Raw genomic sequence first — 22,752 nt, 5'->3', positions numbered from 1 at the left:
AAGAGGAAAACCAACCAAAATACTATTACTTTGCTTGTAAATTATTTTATAGATTCTTTTGAAGGGGAGAAAACCCATTTAAGCAATAGTAAAATCGAAAAGCAAGAAGTTTGCCAGCAGATTTAACCTTTCTCCTACAGGGTACCAAGTATCCACTTAAGGTGTTGTGGGTGGACTATTGAAAGTTTTTCTTAAGTTGTTTTTTTTTAAGCCTCAGTTCATGTGAGGGAGAAAATGGCAGAATGGGGAGAGAGAGAGTGGTCCTAGAAACTATCAAAACTGAATTCAAGGGGGCAGCTGGGTGGCTCAGTGGAATGAGAGCCAGGCCCAGAGATGGGAGGTCCCAGGTTCAAATCTGGCCTCAGACACTTCCTAGCTGTGTGATCCAGGGCAAGTCACTTGACACCCACTACCTAGCCTTTACCACTCCTGTCTTGGAACTAATGTACAGTATTGATACTAAGAGGGAAGGGAAGGGTTAAAAAAACAAAACTGAAACTGAGTCCCAAGTTCTAACATGTATTGGCTATGTGACTCCTTGTGACTTAACTTCTCCAACCTCTAGGCAGGAAGCTCTTTGAAGATAAAAGTGGCAGAGAAGGTGCTGACCTGCTATTGGTAAAGGCAATTTCCTGAGTTCAGATTTCTCTAAGCCAGCAGTTTTCAAAATGGAGGTTCTTTCAGGGGATTTGCATGGGCAAAACTATTTTTATAGTAACATTTCAATGTTTTAATTTATAATATGGTATGTATCTATTGCTATAATCCACATAAACAGAAACTCTTTATGGGGTGGTGGTCGTTCTCCATGATTGTTAAGAATGTAAAGGGAGGGGCATCTGCATGGCTCAGTGGATTGGGAGTCAGGCCCAGAGGCAGGAGGTCCTAGGTTAAAATCTGGCCTGGAATATTGCCTAGTTGTGTGACCTTGGGCAAGTCACTTACCACCACCCCCTTGCCTAGCCCATACCACTCTTCTGCCTTAGAATCAATAGCATTGATTCTAAGATGGAAGGTAAGGGTTAAAAAAAAAAAAGAATGTAAAGGGATTCTGAGAACCAAAACTGCTGTCTTATATCACTGAGGCCTGGGTCAGGCCCTACCTCCTTGTTTATGCAAACACTTAATTAACCTTTTCAGTACCTAAACCCTGAGATTAAGGTTACTTGAAGCTATACAATTTGGGGTTAAATTCCTTGCTTTGTTTGCTCCACATATCTTGCACATACAAATGACCATCTTTACATTTGCAAACTGACCTATTTTTCCAGACACAGAACATCCTGGTTTGCAACTGTGAGATCTTTTCTGTTATACAAGCTTCCCGACTTCAATGACAAGTTGTTTAATGAATTTACTGAAGAAAAAATGTGGAGGGAAGCGATTAAAGTACTATGTAACGTGTACTGCGATTCAAGCTTACTCAAGCTCTGCACATCACTGGTGTCTTTGTATACTGAATTTGAATCCTAAGAAGACTAGAAGAATGATAGAGCTCTATAGCTAGACATTTTGGTTTATGCCCTTTAAGACAACCAAACTCTCTTCCTCAGGGCAAGTAATGAACTTTTTCTTTCTGTAGGTAGGATCAATTAACTAGAGATGGAATGGTATTTGTCTTTGTTGGGGTTATTTAAGGCTCATCAGGAAGGCCCACTGCCTAGAAGTATTTTTCCTACCTGAGTGTCATAATATGCCACGTGATTTCAGAAAGTAGGATTTGTGGGCACTGAAAGCCATTTTTTCCTGCTTCACAATTTTACCAAGGGATGTAAATATTGAAACTGTTGGTGACTTCTCCTGATGCCAGCCGTGTGGCAGCTACCTTATCTTCATTCACTATTATGGAAAAGTGAATAAAAGTATGTCTTTTATACAGATTTTGGTGGCAAAGATACTGACAATGACCCAAAGTAAATACATTTTTAGGGACCCTGAGAACAAAATAGGAAGCACAGGAAGAACAGATCACATGGAAAAGCTTTCCCTCACTTGCTGCAGAGACTCCCAAAATTCACTAGGGCACTATATGTCATGTACCATAGAGATTTAATAATTCTCCTGTGAACTTCTTTAATGAAGATAGTCAATATGTATGATATCTTTGGCCTGAAAAAAACTAGTTGGATGGATCCAAACATCAAATTAGTCAGATGTTGTCAGATATCCATTTATTCTATATTGAAATAGACTCTCTTCTCTTCAGAAAGTTAGGTACTTGACTAAAAAAGGCTTTACTCCAATTCTTTCTCCAACTTTCTTGTAATTTTTTAAACCCTTACCTTCCATCTTAGAGTCAATATTGTGTATTGATTCCAAGGTGGAAGAACAGTAAGGGTTAGGCAATGGGGTTAAGTGACTTGCCCAGAGTCACACAACTAGGAAGTGTCTGAGGCCAAATTTGAACCCAGGACCTCCTGTCTCTAGGCCTGGCTCTCAGTTCACTGAGCTACTCAGCAGGGTCCCCTCTTTCTTAAATTCTAATATAGCCTCCATTCTCTCAAGATGTTCAGTAGGTATGAGGATTTGGGGCACACAGCATTGCTTAGAGGGGTTAGAATGATAAAATAGGAATCTTCCAGTTGGATGGGCATAGACGAGACTTGACAGAGGAAAATTTAAGGTAAGATTGGCAGAATTAAAGTTAAGGTACATTTTCCCTAATTCTCTAAAATAGAATTCCTTGGCTCAGTAAAACAAAGAAATGGATGTGGGTTTAAGATCTGTCCCACTCAAAAGCAGAGAGTGTTGAACTCATAATATTCACTTTTTTTTAAACCCTTGCTTTCTGTCTTGGAGTCAATATTGACTCCAAGGCAGAAGAGGGGTAAGAGCTAGGCAATGGGGGTTAAGTGACTTGCCCAGGGTCACACAGTTAGGAAGTGTCTGAGGCCAGATTTGAACCTAGGACCTCCCATCTCTAGACCTGACTCTCAATCCTCTGAGCCACCCAGCTGCGCCCTCATAATATTCACTCTTAATAGGTTTCCCCTTTGGGAAAAGCATTCTACTGAGTTACTGGGCTGATGTTTGTAGTGTGTAGGGAAAAGGCTAGCAGCTATTAAATAACTTGAGTTATACTATGAAGATGAAAAATACCTGTTTTCTGGTAACTATTCGTTTAGCTGGCAGTAAATGGTGTATTGAGTATCTGAGCTCCTGTTATGTTTTGGCCCAGAGCTGTCGTTCAGAGGGTATAAAGTGACACACATGAGGCTCAGTCATGACCCAGTATATACCCGAGTCTGATGATGCTTCATTTCAGGACAGGCTTCCTCTTCATGAAATCACCTACCTTAGAAAGGCCACAGGAGGTTCCTGGGTTACTGTATTTCCAACTGATCAGAAACAGTCAAACTAATGGGTAGCTTTAAATTACTCCTTTGGCACAATCACTTAAAAAAACAAAACCAAACTCCCAAACATCTTTGGCCAGTTGAATGATGCCTTTGAAACTCTCTCCTTCACACAGGTGAGTTCTCTGAAACAGAATAACTACTTAATATCTCTTTGGGCCCTACAAACATTTTTAAAGATCCAGAATAATCAAGCATAAGTCTAGCACAGTCTCATTCCATGGAGTATACCAGCAATCTCTAATATGCATTCTATCCATGAATTTTATCTCTCTCAGGTATCAAGTTTTTCATAAGATAGGCAAAATAAAAGAGCAAAACCAATTTTGTCTTTGTGTTTACTTGCAATCTAAAAGTAAATTGAGTATATGTAACACAGGAGGAGAAAGGTAGAAGGAACTTAGAAGTTCTAAGTCAACTGCCCATTGTGTTCCTGAATCTTGAAATTCAAACTTGTCTCATGCCCAGCTTTTTTTACATAGCCCTACAAACATGGACCAATAATTTAGTAGTACTTCTGCTAACGTAATGTTTTTTTAAAAAAATTCATTTGCTAGAGTGCAGATATATAGTCATCTCCAAGGATGCTGAAAAAAAAAATAGAAGGAAGGCAACTGTAGGGAGGGCCTAAGAGATTTGGCTAAAATCACACCAAGATTCATTGCTGGTGTTGGGAGGAGAAACTGAGCCACTAGACCATCACTCAGGTGGTGTAATTAAAAAAGTTCTGGGGTGGGGAGTAAGTCCAGAGATCTATGGCTCCCAGTTCTTGTTCCTACTTACAGTCCTGCCCCAACTACTCTTCCTTTCCTGAACTCAGGAGGCACCCATAAAGTGGGTGGCAACAATTTGGCTACAATTTCATTTTCCTTTGTTTTTTAAACCTTGCTTTTGGAGGTTTCTACCTTGGAGGTTTCCAGTCACAAAAGCTTTCCAACTACTGTTGCCAAAAGCTGTCTTTTGGGGTCTCATTCTTCCAGTCAGTACCTTCCACCTACTCCCTCCAGGAACCTCTCTTTCAAATCAACAATGCCAAGTTTACGGCTGTCATTTGGGATGTCCAAGGAAGTGAAGAAACATTTTCTCTAATCAAACAACCTGGAATAGAGGCTCTGGCTGATCATTTCAACCAATGATTAGTGACTATTAGCAATAGGGTCTTCGCCATACTGCCAGCAGTAAAATGATTTTGGCCTTTGTCCAGAACCTCTAAGTGGAAATAGATAGTCCCACCTTGTAAGAGAAAAGGAAGCTAAAAGGAATAAAGGACTCTAATAGGGGGAGATTCAAATTGGGACCTCAAATCAGGAAAATAGAGAGATGGTCCAATCAGGTGACACTGAAGCACTGTCAGAAGGGCAGGAAGCAGGGACAGTGGTGAGGAACTCATTGTTCTAATAAAACCCATTAAAAAGGGTGTTTTCTGTTCTGGATTGTTTGTACACAACTTGCTTCCCAGAAAAAAACTGTAGCATATAGTAACACATGTAGAAGGATCCTTGTGCAATAGCCTATATCGGGCTATTATTGCCAGTCAGTTTTGCAAACAAGTACCCAAAATGTGCCAAAGATCTTTTTTTTTTTTTGATGGGGGTGTTGGATTTCCCCCCTCTAGCTGGGACACATGCAAGTGCAGTGAATCTGATGTTGGGTGAGTGGAGACAGGTAACACTAATAATGGCTTAGATTTATAGGGAGCTCTAAGGTTAACAAAGCACTTAAGTCACTCATAAATCTCTTAAGTTGGGTCATGACAGACATCTTGATAAAGTGCCAAAGGCACTGGATTTGGAATTAAAGGGAGCTTCGGCCAGGTCCCAGCTCTACTAGTAGCTAGATGTCTGACCATGGGCAAGACACTTCCTTTCTCAGGGCATTCCTCAGCTTCTTCAATCTGTAAAATGTGGGAATAGGATGAGATCTCCAAGGTTTTTTCTAGCTCTAAAATCATATTATTGAATTACATCCCCCTCTCGAGAGGTATGAAAGATAGTCGGATGGGTCAGATGCTGCTGGATCCTTAAGACCAGCCGGGAGCTGCCCAAGTTAGATAGTGAACAGGAAGGGAGGAGGCCAGGGAGGTTGCTTCTGGGTACCCTGACTTCAGAACTCCAGCTCCAACTCAAAAAGCCAAGCACAAGCTCCAGGGCCTTTCAGAATTCTGCCTACATTTGTGGATGTGCCATAGTCCGGGGAATGGGAGAGTGGGCGAGGTGGAATGCTCAGGAATGGACCTCACTCACGAGCCTCTCAGTTCCACCGGATGTGCACCAATCACGAGCGAGCATGCAAATAAGCCTCCAACCTCAATGGTCAGGAGTCCTTTGTGGCCTCTCTCCCAGACGCATACAGGCTTTCTCTCTTCCTCTTCTTTCTCCCTCTCTCTTAAAAGAATATAACCCTATCCAGCTAGTTTCTGCTCTGGAATTCCAGGGTTCAGGAGGTGACATTAGCCTTGAAGCTTTATAGAATTCCTGATGGGAAAAGTCTCCCCACCCCCTCCCGGTTCTCCCCTCTGTTGAAAAGGTTTGGAGTGTGTGTGGGGGATGTAACTGGAGAAGGAAACAAAATCATGCAGGGAGGTCAGAAAAGATACATTGCTGATGGCAGCACAGTCTTGTGGGTGTGTCGTGGGCATTACCTCGTGGTGAGGCTTCCACGGAGGCCGCAGCTCAAGTCCTGGCGGTTCTTAGAACAAGCATTCTTGCATCAATAGCTAATAGGCTGTCCAACCAGATGTTATCTGGGTGGGATAAGAGGGTGAGAAAACAGACCTGTTGTACGCTGTAGAGAACGGGTTTTCAGAAGGGTACCTCTCATACGGAAGACAGAGCAGATTAACTGGCTACTTAAAATAGGTTTCCCTTTGTGATTGGTCATATGGGAGAGGCGTGATCACTCATGCATTATTTAAAACAAAAACAAAAACAAAAACAAAAACAAACCTCCCTACCACCACTTTGAAGGGAACTTTTCTGGAGCATGCATCCAGGCAAAACCGAGGGACTTTTCCACTTTTACAAATTTATCGTGAAAAACGCTCTTCCAAAAACAGAAGATAGGAAAAAACAAAGCAAAGCTGACTTTGGTACCTGTGACTAAGCTGGAGACGATGAGGGGTAACACCAACATCTGTAACATCCTCATTAAGAGTTCTCCTGGGAAGGAGAAATATTTAACTTCCCGGTAGCTCATTTTGTATGGCCGGAGAGTAAATCCAAGGATTGTACCTGAGGAAAAAGAAGAGAGAGAAAAAACAAAACCTGAGTCTTTTCTAAAACAAAATCAAGACTCTGAAAAGGGGTCGATATTTGGCTAGTGTTTGCCTTGTGTCTGACACAAGAAAATGTAGTTTGGATGCAAATATTTGTGCTGCTCTGGGAGCAAGAGGGAATGCACATCTTTGACAGCAACTTTCTTATTCTTTCGGGCAGCAATTTAATAGTAATAATAATAATAATAAATTTAATAATTTAACGATTTTTATTAAATTCAAATATCTTTAGTTTAATTTTTATACTGTGGGCCTGAATTCTGACATGGTTCAACATTACAGATTTGGATGTGCCCCTGGTCAAATTATGTCATCATGAAACATGACAGTATGGTACAGATGCCTGCTGTCACACAACTAGTGTACAGCAAGCACAGTCATTAATTCTGTCCTCCAATATGAATGATAAAAGAATATTTCATACTAATCTTTCAAATTTTAAAAGTTGTGTACCCTTCATATTTTCTAAATTCTATTATTTCAACAACATTGAGAATAAATTTCCTTCTCATAAAGAAATAAGGGTCTAGGGGCACGGAATGGAAAGAAAGCAATAGCATAAGAAAAACTATTTTTTTTTTAATTTTTGTTTCTTTTCCCCCTTTCCATCCTTCACAGCTCTAAACATAATAGACACAATAATTTAATGAGCAAATCAAACCATGCACAATACATTTGTGTATTTCTAAACTAAGCTGACTTTGCTTCTGTAAATGGTACTAAACAATTATTTACTTTTTTGCATTTCTCTCCACATTTCTGATTTCAAAATAAACGTGATTTCCCATGGTGGCTTCAAAACTGTCTAACATTTTATGTCTATATTTATTGGTCACAGCTGATTCCAATTCAGGCTGTCTACATTGTTCTTCTCCCCTGTCTCCCTCCTTCCTTCTCCACAGGTAATCTGTGGGAGAGGCGGTTTGGTCATTTGAATGAATGTCATTAGAATACATCTTGCAATGTGGCTGTTCCTTTCAGTGTGATAGCTTCTCTAGCCTTGGTAAAGGACTCTAGCAATTCCTTTAATTAGAAATCACGTATACACGGACAAGGGACCCTATAGGCATTGCATTCCCAAAAATATTTTTCAGAGCCAATCACATAGTTTCTATACTATTCAGTAATAATGACTGCATCTCTAATGATCCCAAACTCTGTCTTCTGTATCTATATCTGTAGCTATATCTATGTCTGTATATCTACAACTGTCTCTTTATTTGTATCTATGTGTGTCTTGGTCTATGTTTATATTGATATCTCAGTTGTGTCCTAATCTTATGGCTGTTCCCTGAACATTCCCTGTGTGATCACATTATATAAAGGCAAAATGTGGCATAGTCCAAGCCCACATCATGCCAAATCACAAGATGAATCAGTCACATGCAAACAGTGAGCTTGTCTAGGTCTATATTGCCTACCTGTGGCAAATTGCAGAGATGAACATTTTTCTGAGACTCTCTGCCTCTCTATATAAAATTTCATTTTGACCTCGGAGAAGTCACTTAGTTGATCTGTAGTCTGCAAACTTTTAAATGCCATATAAATCTCTGATGTATTTGTCCTGACCTGTGATCTCACCCATAAAGAGAGCTCCTGGTGGGGAAACTTCCCCTGCCAAAGGCAAACCAACAACTATTTGGTCTAGGGCACTGGGAGGTTTAGGTATCTTGCCCAGGGTCAGAGCGCCAGAACGCATAATACAATTTCAACCTTGATCTTTCTACCTTTGAAACTGTGTCTATTTCCAGCAGGCCATGTTGCACTTCCCAGATATTATTATTACCTTCTGGTTACCAATTGTTAGTATTTTATAATTTCTTTTAAAAATCTACTTAAACACCTAGTATTGTGAAAAATGAACTGCCATTGAAATGTACACTAAGCACATCCAACAAAATAACCATGATACTTGAGGCTAGAACCTGGCAGAATGCCAGGAAGCCCAAGGAGCAAATAAATGAATAAGTAGTGATCTAAGAACTCAGTCGACCTGCATGTTATGGATGGAATGCATTCCAAAAGCTTACCTTGTAAATTTCTCATTTGGAACTCAGGACACATTTCCCCATAGAAACAAAGTTCTAAATGGTAATTAAGTTCCCAGGCCAACCCCAAAAGCCTGTTTAGCCCATAATATAATAGAACTATAGTCCCATTAGTACTAGCCTGAGTTCTGGGTCCTGTGAGCAGGAGGGAAGAGGAGGAGGAAGAATTTCGTCCTCCTTTCCAGGATGCAGGGCTGGCCCTAGGCAAAATTTTGAAATAAGTGAAGTTTGTCCTTGACATTTTCCCACCTCCTTATCTGCACCCTCCCCCACCTTCTGGTGCCCCCAGGTCCCCATAACCCTCATGCTGACCCAAGCCCCTCACCCCAGCATCCCTCCAAGCCTGCCCTTAGCCCCAGTTGCCCATGCTTCAAACTTACCTACATGTACTCCCTTCAGCTTCCCCATCCCTAACCAAAAACACCTTTCCCCTTGGTCTATATGCTCTCAGGAAAATGTTAGGGCAAAGTAGTTTGAATTGGTTTTGTGAATGACAGGTCCTTACTCCTCCAAGGGTATTTGTCTTTTTAAAGAAAATACTTGCTAACCCAACTTAATAACTCCAATTGAAGGATTATCAGGTGAAGAGGTGAAACCACATAAAATGCTGCTGTTTACTCTCTCTTGAAGAATAAAGTAAAATGAAAGAATCCAGCCAACTCCAGCCCTCCTCCTCCACTCCAGGTGACTTTCTCCTTGGTAAAGTAGGGATAACCATTCTTGCACTACCAAACTCTGCTTTCGAATAGAATGACACTAGTCCTCTGCATATTCCATGAATGAGACACTCTCTCTCAGCTCTGGGCATTTTTTCTGACTGTTCCCCATGCTTGGAATGTTGCCCTTCCTCAATTCTGCCTATTTTTTCCATTTATTTCAATCCCTCTTAACTCTAAAGCCTTCCCTTTTTCAATTTACCCTGCTTTGTTTATATTTGTTTGCATGTTGTTGGTCTTCCTCAAGAAGATGGAAAGCTCCTTGTGGGCAGGGATGGTCTCTTATATTGATTCGTGTGTACTCATATAGACACACACACACACACACACAGGATAACTCTCTGTGATTCCATTAACATAGGAAATGTCCAGTGAGTTCACTCCTGTGACGAATATGAATCAGCACGTGCCCTACAACTTAATATCTAAGAGATTGCCTTGGGCACTGGGAGATTAAGTGAATTGCTTAGGGTCACACAGTGTTACATAGCCAGTATAATTCAGAGGCTGGATTTGAACCAGATCTTCTTGCCTCCAAGGCTAGTTTCTTATACATCATGCCATGTTTTGTACATAATGTAGTGTTTCTCTAGGACTTTATGGCTTACAAATTATTTCCTCAACAATAACCTTATGAGCAAGTTAGGAGAAATATTATTATCCCCATTTTATAGATAAGGAAACTGAAGTTCAGAGGTAAAGAGATTTGCTTAGGATTACATAGCTGATGAATATTAAGAGTTGGATTTGAAATCCAAGTGTCCTGACAATTCTAACACTCTAGCCGCCCTACCAATTAATTTCTACATATGCCTATATGTTATGTGTGTAAGGATCTGTGAATATATATGTAGAGACAGACAGACAGACAGATGGATGGATGGATAGATAGATAGAAAAATAGACAGATAGATAATTAGAAAGATAGATGGATGAATAGATAGGTATATATATATACATAGACACACACACATGTATCTATACATCTTTCTTCATTAAAGTACACCTTTGATGCTTCACTGTGGCAAGAGGTAAGCCTACAGTCTTGAAGGCTATATAAGTTGAGTGTGACATCTGGCAAATTCTACTGAACTGGAAAGAGTATAGGGTGGGCCGATTATGTCTTTCATCCTCAATCTGTATCACGTTATCATAGGATTACCACTAGAAAATCTAGTATTTGATTTGAGTTTTTATTTTTTTAAACCATAAGTAATTAAATGATACCCAGAGTAAGGAAATTATGGACCTTTAGAAGCTATGACAGACATATATTTATATAAATATTCTGAATTATGAGTTTTCTTACAGTACTTATATAACATTTTTTCATAAACCCTCAGGCACAGGGTATTACAATAAGATTACTAAAAACTCTCTTACACACAATTTCCAAGTAATTTTTATTTATTTTTTTAAATGTTTACTTTCTGTCTCAGAAGCAATGCTGTGAATTGGTTCCAAGGAAGAAGAGAGGTATGGGTTGGGGAATAGGGGTTAAATGACTTGCCCAGGGTCACACGATCAGGAAGTGTCTGAGGTCATATTTGAATTCGGGACCTCTTGTCTCTAAGTGTAATTCTTGAGCCCCTGAGCCACCCAGCTGCCTCCAATTTCTAAGGGATTATGAAATATTTCCCCTACTGTTTAATCCATCTGAAACTAGTCCAACCAATCCAGAGTTTAGGAAAAATATAATTGGCCTTTGCTCAAAATCAAGTGCATGTCTAGCTTTTAAGTTCACCTGTCTCAACACCCCCCACCCTCCTAAAGGGGAAAGTGGTGCTCTTTAAACTCCCTTTAAACTTCTGCTCTAACAGAAGAATTACATTCTGCTCTGCAAAATTAAAAGGTGAGACAACCTTCAAGGTCAGTGATCAGAAACTAATCTAGAGGAAATGTTCTGAATGCAGAGAAGGATTGCTTTTTTGGTGAGCAGTTCAGGTTTCTAATTACATTCTAGCCCAGTAATGAAAAAAGCCTCCCCTGAAACGTGTTCTCCCAGCCGACAACACCCCCTCCCCAGCTGCACTGACCAGGCACCGAGGGGTCCTTGGTGCCCTGCTTTAACTTAGGACCAGGGCCAGAATTACTGTCAGTGGGAATGGATTTCCCTCAGGGTAAAGTTAATAGGAATAGAGTGACACAGAGCTAGTGAAAAGAGTTGCTTTGTCCCTGGACAGATCCTCTGCAGATTTACACTATGGACAAAAGAAAATTACAATTACAAAGAGATTGACTTCTAATGAGGTTTGATAGCACTGACTCTGCAGACATCACATTTGGGGCTAAAGGAAAGGAGATGAGTGTTGTCAGCTAAAGACTGCAGGAGCAAAGTTGCACTTGGTTTGAGTAATTTCTCCTTCATTTGTATGTAAAAAACTCCAGAAGGGAGCCTTTGAACAGGATGCCCCAGTTCCCTGGGGAGTCCAAACAACAAACATGTCATTGGAAGATTAAATATCATCTCGATTTCTAAGCTAAAAGTGAGTGGCCACAACAGATCAACAGAAAAGGCAGCTGAAAAATGGCCATTGTAAAGACAAATGTAATTCTATTAAAAGGCTAAAACTGAAAGGAATTTGCTGTACTTGGGTCCATTTTGTAAACTGGCTTCCTTCCTTTTTATCAAGTAGGAGGCAATGTGGGAAGAGTGGGAACCACACTTGATTTGGGTTGGGTTTGAGTCCAAATACTGGCTCTGCAATGTACTACTGTGTAACCTTAGTCAAATCACCTGGCCCCTCCAAGCTTTAGTTTCCTCATATGTAAAATGATGGTATGCACTGGACATCTCTGTACCCAGTCCCTTCCAACTCTAAATTTATGATTCTACCAAAATTTTTAGGTGGATGGGGAAAAAACAATGAAAAAGATATAACATCTTGAAATGGAATTTGGACTTGGGTATTTTGTCACCTCTGGAGTTTGAGAATAAATGTTGTTGAATAAATAAATGGTTGAATAAATGAATGAATGCAAGAATGAATCATTGTCTCTTACAACATCTTCTACTATACTAACTCTATCATCACCAAATCATAGCATGAAGCATGAATCTGCAAAGGGCATCCTTCTCCACAAAGAAGTGGGGGAAGGGGCAGCCAGGAACCCAGATGCCAAAAGGGAATCTAGAAATAATAATCATCTTGACCCAAGTAGACAGGCCTTACCCTTTCAAAATAACATCCTGGTTCACAAGGAACCTACCAGATGCTGTAGCCCACCCAAGATGAGATATGCAATCTCTTTCACCAAGGACTAACATCTCCAATTGACCAAAAGACAATTAAGTCTCTAACTAGCAAAACCTAGAGTTGCTGATCTGATCAGATTGAGAATGGGGTATTGTTTGAGGAAGAAAAATAGAAACAGGAAACAAAATTAATCTGGATGGTTTATTCAACCATTCTCACAGGTTCTTTAGAAGCTCTTACAAGAGCTTCTTACAAGAGCTATGCTCAGCATTTAATTTTATAATTCTCATAAATGCCAAATTTATTACCATTTTTACTGTTTCTAATAAGGAAAAAAAAAAGTCTAGTTCCTTCCTTTCTTGTAAAGCCTCTTGCTTTAAAATAGTATTAACTAGAAAAGTCACTGGCAGAACATAAACTCAGAAAAATAAATGTTATACAGTTTTTTTTATTTTCCTAGTTAATACTAGACATGTAGAAGCAACTTCAAAAACTACCTTCCCTGGACAATATTTTCCCTTCTATAATGAAAGAAAGAATTTTGCTATATCTACATTATGGGTCAAGACTGAGTAGTAAGCATTTCTTGGGTCGATCTTGGTGAAGCTGTTGAAAAATTAATTAAGTTATTCACTCTTGTATACCAAGAAACAGTCACAGAAAAATTTAACATAATTTGGACAAGCCAATGCTTGCCATTGTGTTGGAGGCAAGGCCTTCTCTTCTGTCTTGTCTCTTGTCTCCTCAGAACCACATTTGCTCATAGTAGGTAAAATTAGAAAATTATGCTCTTTGTATGTCTGTGTATATGGTTTGTGTGCATGTACATGCACACTTTGCAACGCACAATTCTACTCATCACAAAATAAATGCCTACATGTCACAGAGAGTAAAGTTTTCTGGCATCAAAAACATGCATATTTAGAAAAAGTATTGAAAAGCATCCCTTTTTGTACCTCCTTGTGAGTTTTTCTCCAGCTGACTGCCTTGCCTATCCCTGCTTCTGGCACTCAAATTCTTTAGTGAATTTCAATAAAACTGAATTCTAACATAGCCCTAGGAAAATGAAACTTGGGCCAGTGGCAAATTCATAGAAAAAGTTAGACTTCCTTCTTGGATCTTAATTCTGTAAGAGGTATATGGAATAATATGTTTAGCATCAAAATGTGCAATTCTAACAAATGCTTGATGACTTTAATCAGAAGAAGAAGAAGAAGAAGAAGAAGAAGAAGAAGAAGAAGAAGAAGAAGAAGAAGAAGAAGAAGAAGAAGAAGAAGAGAAGAAGAAGAAGAAGAAGAAGAAGAAGAAGAAGAAGGAGAAGAAGAAGGAGAAGAAGAAGAAGAAGGAGAAGAAGAAGAAGAAGAAGAAGAAGAAGAAGAAGAAGAAGAAGAAGAAGAAGAAGAAGAAGAAGAAGAAGAAGAAGAAGAAGAAGAAGAAGAAGAAGAAGAAGAAGAAGAAGAAGAAGAAGAAGAAGAAGAAGAAGAAGAAGAAGAAGAAGAAGAAGAAATGAGAGTCGGTTTCATTCTTTTTTGTGAGAGAACCTCTTATTCTAAAAGGGCAATGGACTAAAATTCAAGACTTTTTTTGAATGACTCTTAATAGTAGGATCATATATCTAGAACTTGAAGGGAGCTCAAAAGTTATCTAGTACAATTTCCTCATTTTATATATGAAGAAATAAAAGGAAGTCCAGAGAGGTTGACTGACTTGCCTAAGGTCACAAAGATAACAGGTCTTACAGGTAGGGATTAGACCTGTATCCTTTTACAACAGAGCCAGGGTTCTTTCCACTGTACTATGCTGCCTCCCCTACATGTGACCTTTGTGCCTACTCTTCATATTGATTCTAGGTGTATTTGTGAGAGTGTACCCTAAGTAAAAGGAGGGGAAATGTAATTGTTACTTTTTCATCATGCCCTTTCAGTAAATGCTTTTAATGAGCTAATTGTATACTCTAGCTGACTACTAAAAGACAACCACATTGATGCGGCTCATGAGCTATAGCTTTAGGAGTATGGACCACCGAGTGTGTTTAACTTAGGGTGATTATTGTCCAAAGAACTGGCCTGTGAGTTTGAGTTAGGGTTCAGGGTGCCTTTGTGGTACTACACTGGCACTGGACCTGGAGTCAGGAAGATCCAAATTCAAAGCTAGTTTCAGACACCTACTAGCTGTGTGATCCTGGGCAAATCCTGGACAAATTTGTTTGCTTCAATTTCCTCACCTATAAAATGGGGATAACAGCAGCAGCCAGCATCTACTTCAGAGCATTGTTGTGAAGATCAAATGAGATATTTGTAAAAAGCATTTAGCATAGTACCTGGCACACAATAGATGCTATATAAATGCTTACTCCCCCCCCCCCAAACACTCTACTAATGATCCTTAACAGTAGTAGTCATCATGATAACAATAGCAACAATGAATTAAAATTATTTGTCACGCTTGTCTCAGGTTGTTATTTTTATTTTTTAATGAGAAAAAACTGGGATAATATAGATGAAAATGATACAAAAAGTTAAGAGATCACATAAAGTACTTTTCAACTCCTAAAAGCATTATATAAATGAGTTGGAATGATTATTATATTTTAAAATTATTTATTATCATTTATTAGTAGCTATATTATTTTAGTCCATTATTTTTAAAAAATCCTTCATTTTGAAGTAAGGAGAGAGTAGAACCTTCATAATGTAATTTTTTTCTAGAATTCTTTTTTTTATCAGTCTATTTCTTTTTTTCTTTCTTTTCTGGAACCTCAGAGCAGCCTATTCTAATATCCCTCTATGAATCTAGCCAATTTCATTGGACTCAGTAAAATTACACTTCTTTTTCCAAAGGACATAGTTTTCCTCTTGTCTATTTGCACTCATCAATTCTCCATTTTCTCTGCTAAATGCATATCCCTTCCTAGGATACCAGCCTGGGTACTGGTGGATTCTCCATTAGTGTCTCAAAAACTGCTTCATGAAACCCACAGCTTGGAATGTGGGAAGCAGAATCAGTCTGTTCACTTGTGATTGTGGGAAATGTACCCCTTTCAAGTTGAAAAATCCCTTTGACTCTTTTTTTAGGAAAGGGGAAGAGAATGTGAAAAATATAAATTCATCTATTTTTTGGCTCCCTCTGTTTTAATCAATCAATCACAGGATGCACTTGTGTATTGATTTGGAAAGATCATGTTTATATATCCTTGATAAATTTATTTAAAGCCTCTTAAAACTACTTTAATTCAGCAATCAAGGCTCAGCTGTGTGGCTGAAGTGGTACTCTTTGGTACTCTTTGTTTAGCAAGACTGAATCTCACCCTCTGTTTTCCATTATGAGGAAACTTTTTTCTTCTACTTAAAGAAAATCAATTCTGTAAACAAAGGAAGACTGATTATAAGCAGTCTTCACTTTTCATTACTCCCCAACTCTCCACCCTGTTCTTTGTACAATATCTAATAAAGGTCAATTCTTCACATTCCACTTTTGCCCACACATACATTGGTTTCCACTAAGGTCTGCAAAGAGGAAGATAAAAAGCTCACACGTCAGAACTTCACCTTCAAGATATGGTTCTAGGAACACAGCTCATCTAAAAATGCTGATTTCTATATGTAGTTGGAAAGTATAAGTAGCCAGGTTAGACCCCAATTGGCATAACTCTGCTCTCTTCTCTCCACTGTACAGAGACTTAGACCAGGTCAGGGTAGGTTGGCAAGAAGTAAAGCTTTCTTTCTTCTGAGACCCTGAAGTTTAGGTTTAGGCTCTGGCCTTAAATCCAAAACTCTTCGGCTTTCTTTCTACTCCTGAATTAATTTTTAAATATTCACATGGACCCAGAAACAAAACAAAGAAGTAACCTTTAAATTTATTTTCCATTTTTAAAACTAAGAAAGCCACTTACTTAAGCTGGCCCCCAGCTTACTTTACATAAGCTTCCCCCCTAATATTTTAAGTGTGAAAATGGATATGTCCTACGGAGAGTTGTAATCTTTGTAAGAACAGATAGATACTTAGCCTTCGACAATGAACTTGGAGCAAGGGCTAAAGCTTGACAGGAGATTCCTAAATTCTGACTAAATGTGGGTATAATGCTTATATGTGCATGAAGCCTTACATGACTGAAGTCTCTCTCCTCTCCTGCTAAATGTTGATGTTGATGGAGTTCACCAAGCCTGGCATATTGACTTAAGAAATGGGTCTACTCTAATGTTCAATAAATGCCAAGTATTGTAGTCTCCTAGAACATATCCCTCAGAGAACAGGGTTTTCATCTCCTGATTTTCTCTTCCTTTTTGCCACAAATTAGGGCTCCATAGTTCCCTTCATTGCATGATAAACACAGGAAATTTTAATTTGGACATGCTATTCTAAGTAGTAAGGTGGACAGAATGCCAGATCTGGTGTGAGGAAGACTTCTCTCCCTGAGTTCAAATCCAGCCTCAGCTACTTGCTAGCTATGTGATTTGGGGCAAGTCATTTAATCTTGTTTGCCTCAGTGTCTTCATCTGTAAAATGAACTGGAGAAGGCAATGGTAAACCATTCCAGTATCCTTGCCAAGAAAATCCCAAATGGGGTCACCAAGAGTTGGACATGACTCAAAAAAACAACTAAAAACAACAATCCCAGTTTCATTCCTGAGGATCTGAAATTATGGGGAGGTGGGGGTAGAAAGAAAAAGGAATGTGAATCTGTGCTATCAGAAAGTGTCAGGATTGGCTTAAATAATAGCAGTAAGAATAAAAGCTGATATTCCTAGAGCATTTTAAAGTTTACAAGCACTCTCTGAACATTATCTCATTTCACCATCACCACAACTCTGCTGTATCTCGGGTAATATTATCCTCATTTTACAGATGACACAACTGAGATGCAGAGAAGCTAGGTTACTTATATAAGGTCACAAGCTAGTGAGCATCCATGACAGAATCTGAATCAGTCTTTCAAATTCATGTCATGAATCAAATGAAAAAGGAATAAGAACTCGGCAATAACAGGGACTTGGTTGTCACAGGGAAGGGCCCAGGTGGGAGAGGGAAGGGGCTCAGCTTAGAAACTCAAGAATTCCTCTGGCAAACTCTAAAACTGAGCTCTGGTTTAGAAGAGACATAAGCTGATGGGAAAGATGGAGGCAGGGAGAAGAGAGATGGGGGAGGAGGAAGAGAAAGAACCAGCTAGTCATGACACAGGGTTTTTTCTCCCCCCAAATAATAGACCGATATACTGTTTTACTGCCATAGAGCCAATGATGGAATAGAACCAACCTCAGGAGGTCAATAAGAGAAGCAATGTGGTAGAGATAGAATGTAAAGAATGCTGGATCCAGAGCCAGTAGCCTTGGCTGAAAATTCTTTAGACACTTACTGTATCACAATGGACAATTCACTTTATCCTTCTGAGCTTCAGCTTCCTCATCTGTAAAATGGCAATAATAATACTTGTAATGCCTACCTCACCAGATTGTTGTGGGGGATAGTACTTGGTAAGCATTAGTGGGTTCAACAGATGTCATTTGTTATTATTGTCTATGGTGCTTATGCTTAGGTTGGAGTTTGTATTTTTGATCATTCTTTATCTTTTCATTTTTCTCTTTTTCATTTTGCTCTGGAGGGTGGAGAGGGTGAAAACTGTGGCAGGGAGAAAAGGAAGGATGAACGATGGGTTGTATATTGGAGTGTGTGTGTGTGTGTGTGTGTGTGTGTGTGTGTGTTGAGAAGGTAGGGGTTGGACAGATAGTTGGACAGGTGAATGACTAGATGGGACTCATATGTCCCAGCAAGTTCACAGGTGTCATATGAACTGGAAAAGAAAGGAAACATCTTTGCACTCTGAAGACTTGCAGACTACTACTTGGGGCAAACTGTACTTATGCTGGTAGAGTGTTAGAACTGGAAGAGACCTAAAGATTGTTTATTCTAACCCCCTTGTTTAATGCATTAAAAAACAAATTCAGGGAAACTTGGAGATCATAGAGTCCAAGACTGTTTGAGCTGAAAGGGACCTTCCTTAGAGGTTCCCTAGTCCAACTCCATTGGTTCATAGGAGAGGATACTGATGTTCGGACAAGTAAAGAGATATGCCCAATGTTATGCAGGTCTTTGGTGGCAAAGTTGGCACCAAACAGTGCTTTTCCTACTACACTATTAAGCCTCTATGGTTAAGAAGGGGAAAATAAGATGGGAGGAATTAAGCTCTATCTCTGACTTCCTTTAGCCCTGTCCCCCATTCATGTAGTAGGAATCTGGACCCTCACTACTTTTCAATTAGTAGGCTTCCTTATACCCCTGAGAGTGGCCCTTGATAGAAGATGTGGGCATTATGCCGAATGGAGACTTACACACACCATGGAGAGCTCCAGAGCAGTGAGGCGAGGTTGTTGTGCTGGAGAGCAGCAGGGATTAAGACATACAGAATGCCAGATGTTGAAAAGGAATTTAAGGGGCAGTGAGGTGGCTCAATAGATTGAAAGCCAGGACTAGAGTTAGGAGGTCCTGGGTTCAAATGTGACCTCAGATACTTCCTAGATGTGTGATCCTGACCAAGTCACTTGTCCCCCACTGGCTAGCCCTTACTGCTCTTCTGCCTTAGTATTGGTTGGTTTCAAGATAGAAGACAAGGGCTTAAAAAAAAAAGAAAGAAAAGAAAGAGAATTTAGTGATCATTTAAGTTAACCCTTTCATTTGAGGAAATGGAGGCACAAAGAGACAAAATGAGGAGCCCAAGCTCATGCAGCTACTACTAAATAAAAGACATATATGACTTGAACTTGGTATTCCTTGTCTTATCGATATTCTCTCCATTGCCCAATCATCCTCCTCAAACTGATAGCTCTGAAAATGATCACCAGCTATTTCTTCCTTGATCCTTAGCCAGGGCATCTGATGTTGTGGTGAGCCAAGGTTATTCTGTGCTAAGATGATTCTTTCAATCAATCCATCAATGAATAATTATTTAATAATTGCCTATTATGTACTAGGAACCATCTTCCAGGTCTTTATAGTATGATTTTTAAAAATATAGTTGGATGGTTTTGACCATTAGACTGTGAGCTCTTTGACTTTTGCCTTTCTTTGTATTCTTAGCAGTTAGCACAGTGCCTGGAACAGACTAAGTCTTCACTAATGATTGCTGACCAACTGACTGATGCACTATTATACCTGCATAGCTAAGTTTGGGGATACTCCTTACCAGATTGAGTACAAGGTGATAATTTTTAGCCAAAATAGTAGAAAACCATCTGCTTGTATAAAGGGATTCTGAGCTGTGACAACGGAGGGAATGCATAGATTAATGAAATTCCAGGACCTGAAACATGTAAGAGTTATTCATGATCAATGCAGTTCCTTGAATAACCTAACTTATAATTATGGAGTACCTTATTCACTGGGATAATCAGGTTCACTGTTCACAGGAAGGATTTAAGGAGGCAACTTGCTATCAGTGAATGGTAGATGACTTTAGAACTAAGAAGATAATCTCTTAAATTCTTCCATCTCACTATTATATTACACACGTAGCAAGCTGACTTGGCTTGTTGACTTCCCAACTGACCCCAACTCACTTTTTTACTTATTAGATATTACTTCCTTTCCCACATTCTATAACCCAGCCAAGTGTCCTCCCCCACTTTTTTCCTCTAGATCCTGCCTCAGTTAGTAAACAAACATTTATTAAATGGTTACTATGTTCTAGCATTATGATAAGTACTGGGGATACAAAGAAAGATAAAAATATGACCTCTACTTTCAAGAAGCTCAAATTCAAATAGAGAAAATGGCATGCAAATAATTATGAGTATTATATATAGTAAATGAAAGAAAAAATTTTAAAATATATATTTAAAAACCCTTATCTTCTATCTTGGGGTCAATACTGTGTATTGGCTCCAAGGCAGAAGAGTGGTAAGGGCTAGGCAATGGGGGTCAAGTGACTTGCCCAGGGTCACACAGCTGGGAAGTGTCTGAGGCCACATTTGAACCTAGGACCTCCTGTCTCTAGGCCTGGCTCTCAATCCACTGAGCCACCCAGCTGCCCCCTGAAAGAAAATCTTTATGGGAAAGGACTCCACTTTTTTTTCACTGGTTGTCTATCATGCCTGGTATTCATTTCCTCTTCACTTTCACCTTTTAGAATCTCTTATTTCCTTCAAAACTCAGCTCAAATGTCACTTAAAAAAAGAATATCATGCCTAGGCTGCAGAGGCCACTCCCAGGCCCGATTCCATTGTTAATTGGCAAGGGAGCTTTGACCTACTCCATTTCTACCTAGACTAATTCACTTCTCTGTGGGCAGCCTGGTGTCCTCCTGGTACTGGGGGCTTGACATATTGGTGCCAGTCTTAGTGGGAACACTCAATTAGTTTAGTACACTGGAGATAATATTTGTAAAAAGTGCTCAGCATGATGCCTGGCACATAGTAGGTATTGTAAAAATGCTGATTTTCTTCCCATTCCCTTCCCTCTAATTCAGAACACCCAAACTCAAGTAATCCACCAGTTTCAAGCTGCTGTGAGCAAGAAACACAAGCAGGAGCCACCACACCTTACTTCAAGTGCTGGTTCCTACATAAGGCTTTCTTGATTCCCCCAGCCATATCCTCTCCTCTTTGCTTGATTTCATTTGGCATATACTTATGAATGTATATATCTACTTCAAAAGAATGTGAGCTTCTGGGTAATAGGAACTATTTGATTTCATTCACAGTGCCTTGAGCAGTGCATATAACAGGCACTTAATAAAATGCTTGCTGATCAAATTATTACCATGACTTCAGGCAAGCCACTAAACCTTCCTGTGCCTCAGTTCGCTCATTTGTGATGGGAAGGTGTTGGACTAATTGGCTTTTAAGACTCCTTCAGGCTCTAGATTTATGATCCAAACTTTTTGTCTACATCTACCTTTCCCAACAACCCCATCGGTTATTTCTTAAAACATTTTTCTATTATCCCTTCTCTTAGAGTATCTCTGTGGAAACTCTTGCTTGAAGGTCTTGACATTTGTTCTACCTTGGTGAAGTAGCTGCGCAGGGCTGATAACTCAAGCAGTGGAAACACACTCCATTGCTCCAGCCAATCCCATGAACCATTTATCTAGAGTTGGAGAATTACCTGTATTCACAAATGACATGATCTTTAGTGAGATAAGGGGTTTATCTCTTCTTTGAGTTCTGTTGCCTGGTTCCCAGGGCCATCTTTACAAGACTCATATCCCTCTGAGTCAAGGAAGTTCTTTTGGAGGAATGGAGGGCAACAATGCAATTGCACTAAGGGTTTGGGATACCCAGATGACTTAACAGCCCTTGCTGTCACATTGTTCTGACAACAGATTCTATTAAATCTCTTTAGTACTTAGCCTGGTCCTTAGTTTCTTTATCTTTTGTTACCACATTGCATTTTTCATAAGACCTAGAAGAGGTCTTGGTTAGGAAAACACTCTCAGGAAATTTTGATAAGCAACTCACCCATGAGGTAGTCAATCTTAAAACATTCCCTGGGGTACAAAGAGATTAAGTGACTTTTCCATAGTCACACAAAAGGCAAGTTCCTGAGGCAGGATTTGAACTCAGGTCTTTATGCTTCCAAGAACAGTCTACTCACTACTACAACTTGCTTCCTCTACTAGAGTATGGAAGATTTAGGAGGTAATATAGATGACTTTCCTTTTATATAAAATGCTGTCAAATTGTGGGGAGGCAGTGCAAATCTTGGCCTGAGCTCATGAAGAATATTAGCACCAAAACAATTTTGGTTCTGTGCTTTATTCAGCAACTATGCTCCTCACTGCACAAACTGAAGTTAGATACAACTCCTTCAATCCCCAGCTTCATCGATGGAATATACAATTGGAGTGTATATTTATGTCACAAGATTTGAAGTCTAAGCATTGACATTCAAATTCCAGCCTTTTCACTAATTGCATGTGTAAATTATGGCAGAATCACTTTAGTTGTATGGGCTGTGTTTGGTCTCCAAATCTTCAAAATGAGAGAACTGGACAATGATTTCTTCTATTTCTTTTTTTATTTTTATTTTTTAAACCCTTACCTTCTGTCTTAGAAACAATACTGTGTATTGGTTCCAAGGCAGAAGAGTGGTAAGGGCTAGACAATGGGGGTCAAGTGACTTGCCCAGGGTCACACAGCTGGGAAGTGTTGGACAGTGATTTCTAAGGGT

At 39.5% G+C, this 22,752-nt stretch overlaps 1 protein-coding gene across 2 annotated transcripts in view; it reads right to left on the bottom strand.

Moving 5' to 3' along the window:
* The window catches only part of SLC1A3 (solute carrier family 1 member 3), a 113,123-nt gene that overhangs the window by 85,020 nt on the left and 5,351 nt on the right, over nucleotides 1-22,752 (bottom strand). The window contains exon 3 of one of the 2 annotated variants that reach the window (XM_001365098.5): nucleotides 6,449-6,586. In XM_001365098.5, coding sequence (XP_001365135.1) covers nucleotides 6,449-6,586 — 138 coding nt within the window. Of the gene's footprint in view, nucleotides 1-5,997; nucleotides 6,080-6,448; nucleotides 6,587-22,752 lie in introns of those variants that run through there. The other variant, XM_056824551.1, reaches the window with a different exon arrangement.

Source organism: Monodelphis domestica, chromosome 3, assembly GCF_027887165.1.
Source record: "Monodelphis domestica isolate mMonDom1 chromosome 3, mMonDom1.pri, whole genome shotgun sequence".
In the NCBI taxonomy this organism is placed as follows: Eukaryota; Metazoa; Chordata; class Mammalia; order Didelphimorphia; family Didelphidae; genus Monodelphis; species Monodelphis domestica.
Note: the sequence above shows the minus strand (reverse complement) of the source record. Positions and strands in the feature narration are given on the sequence as shown.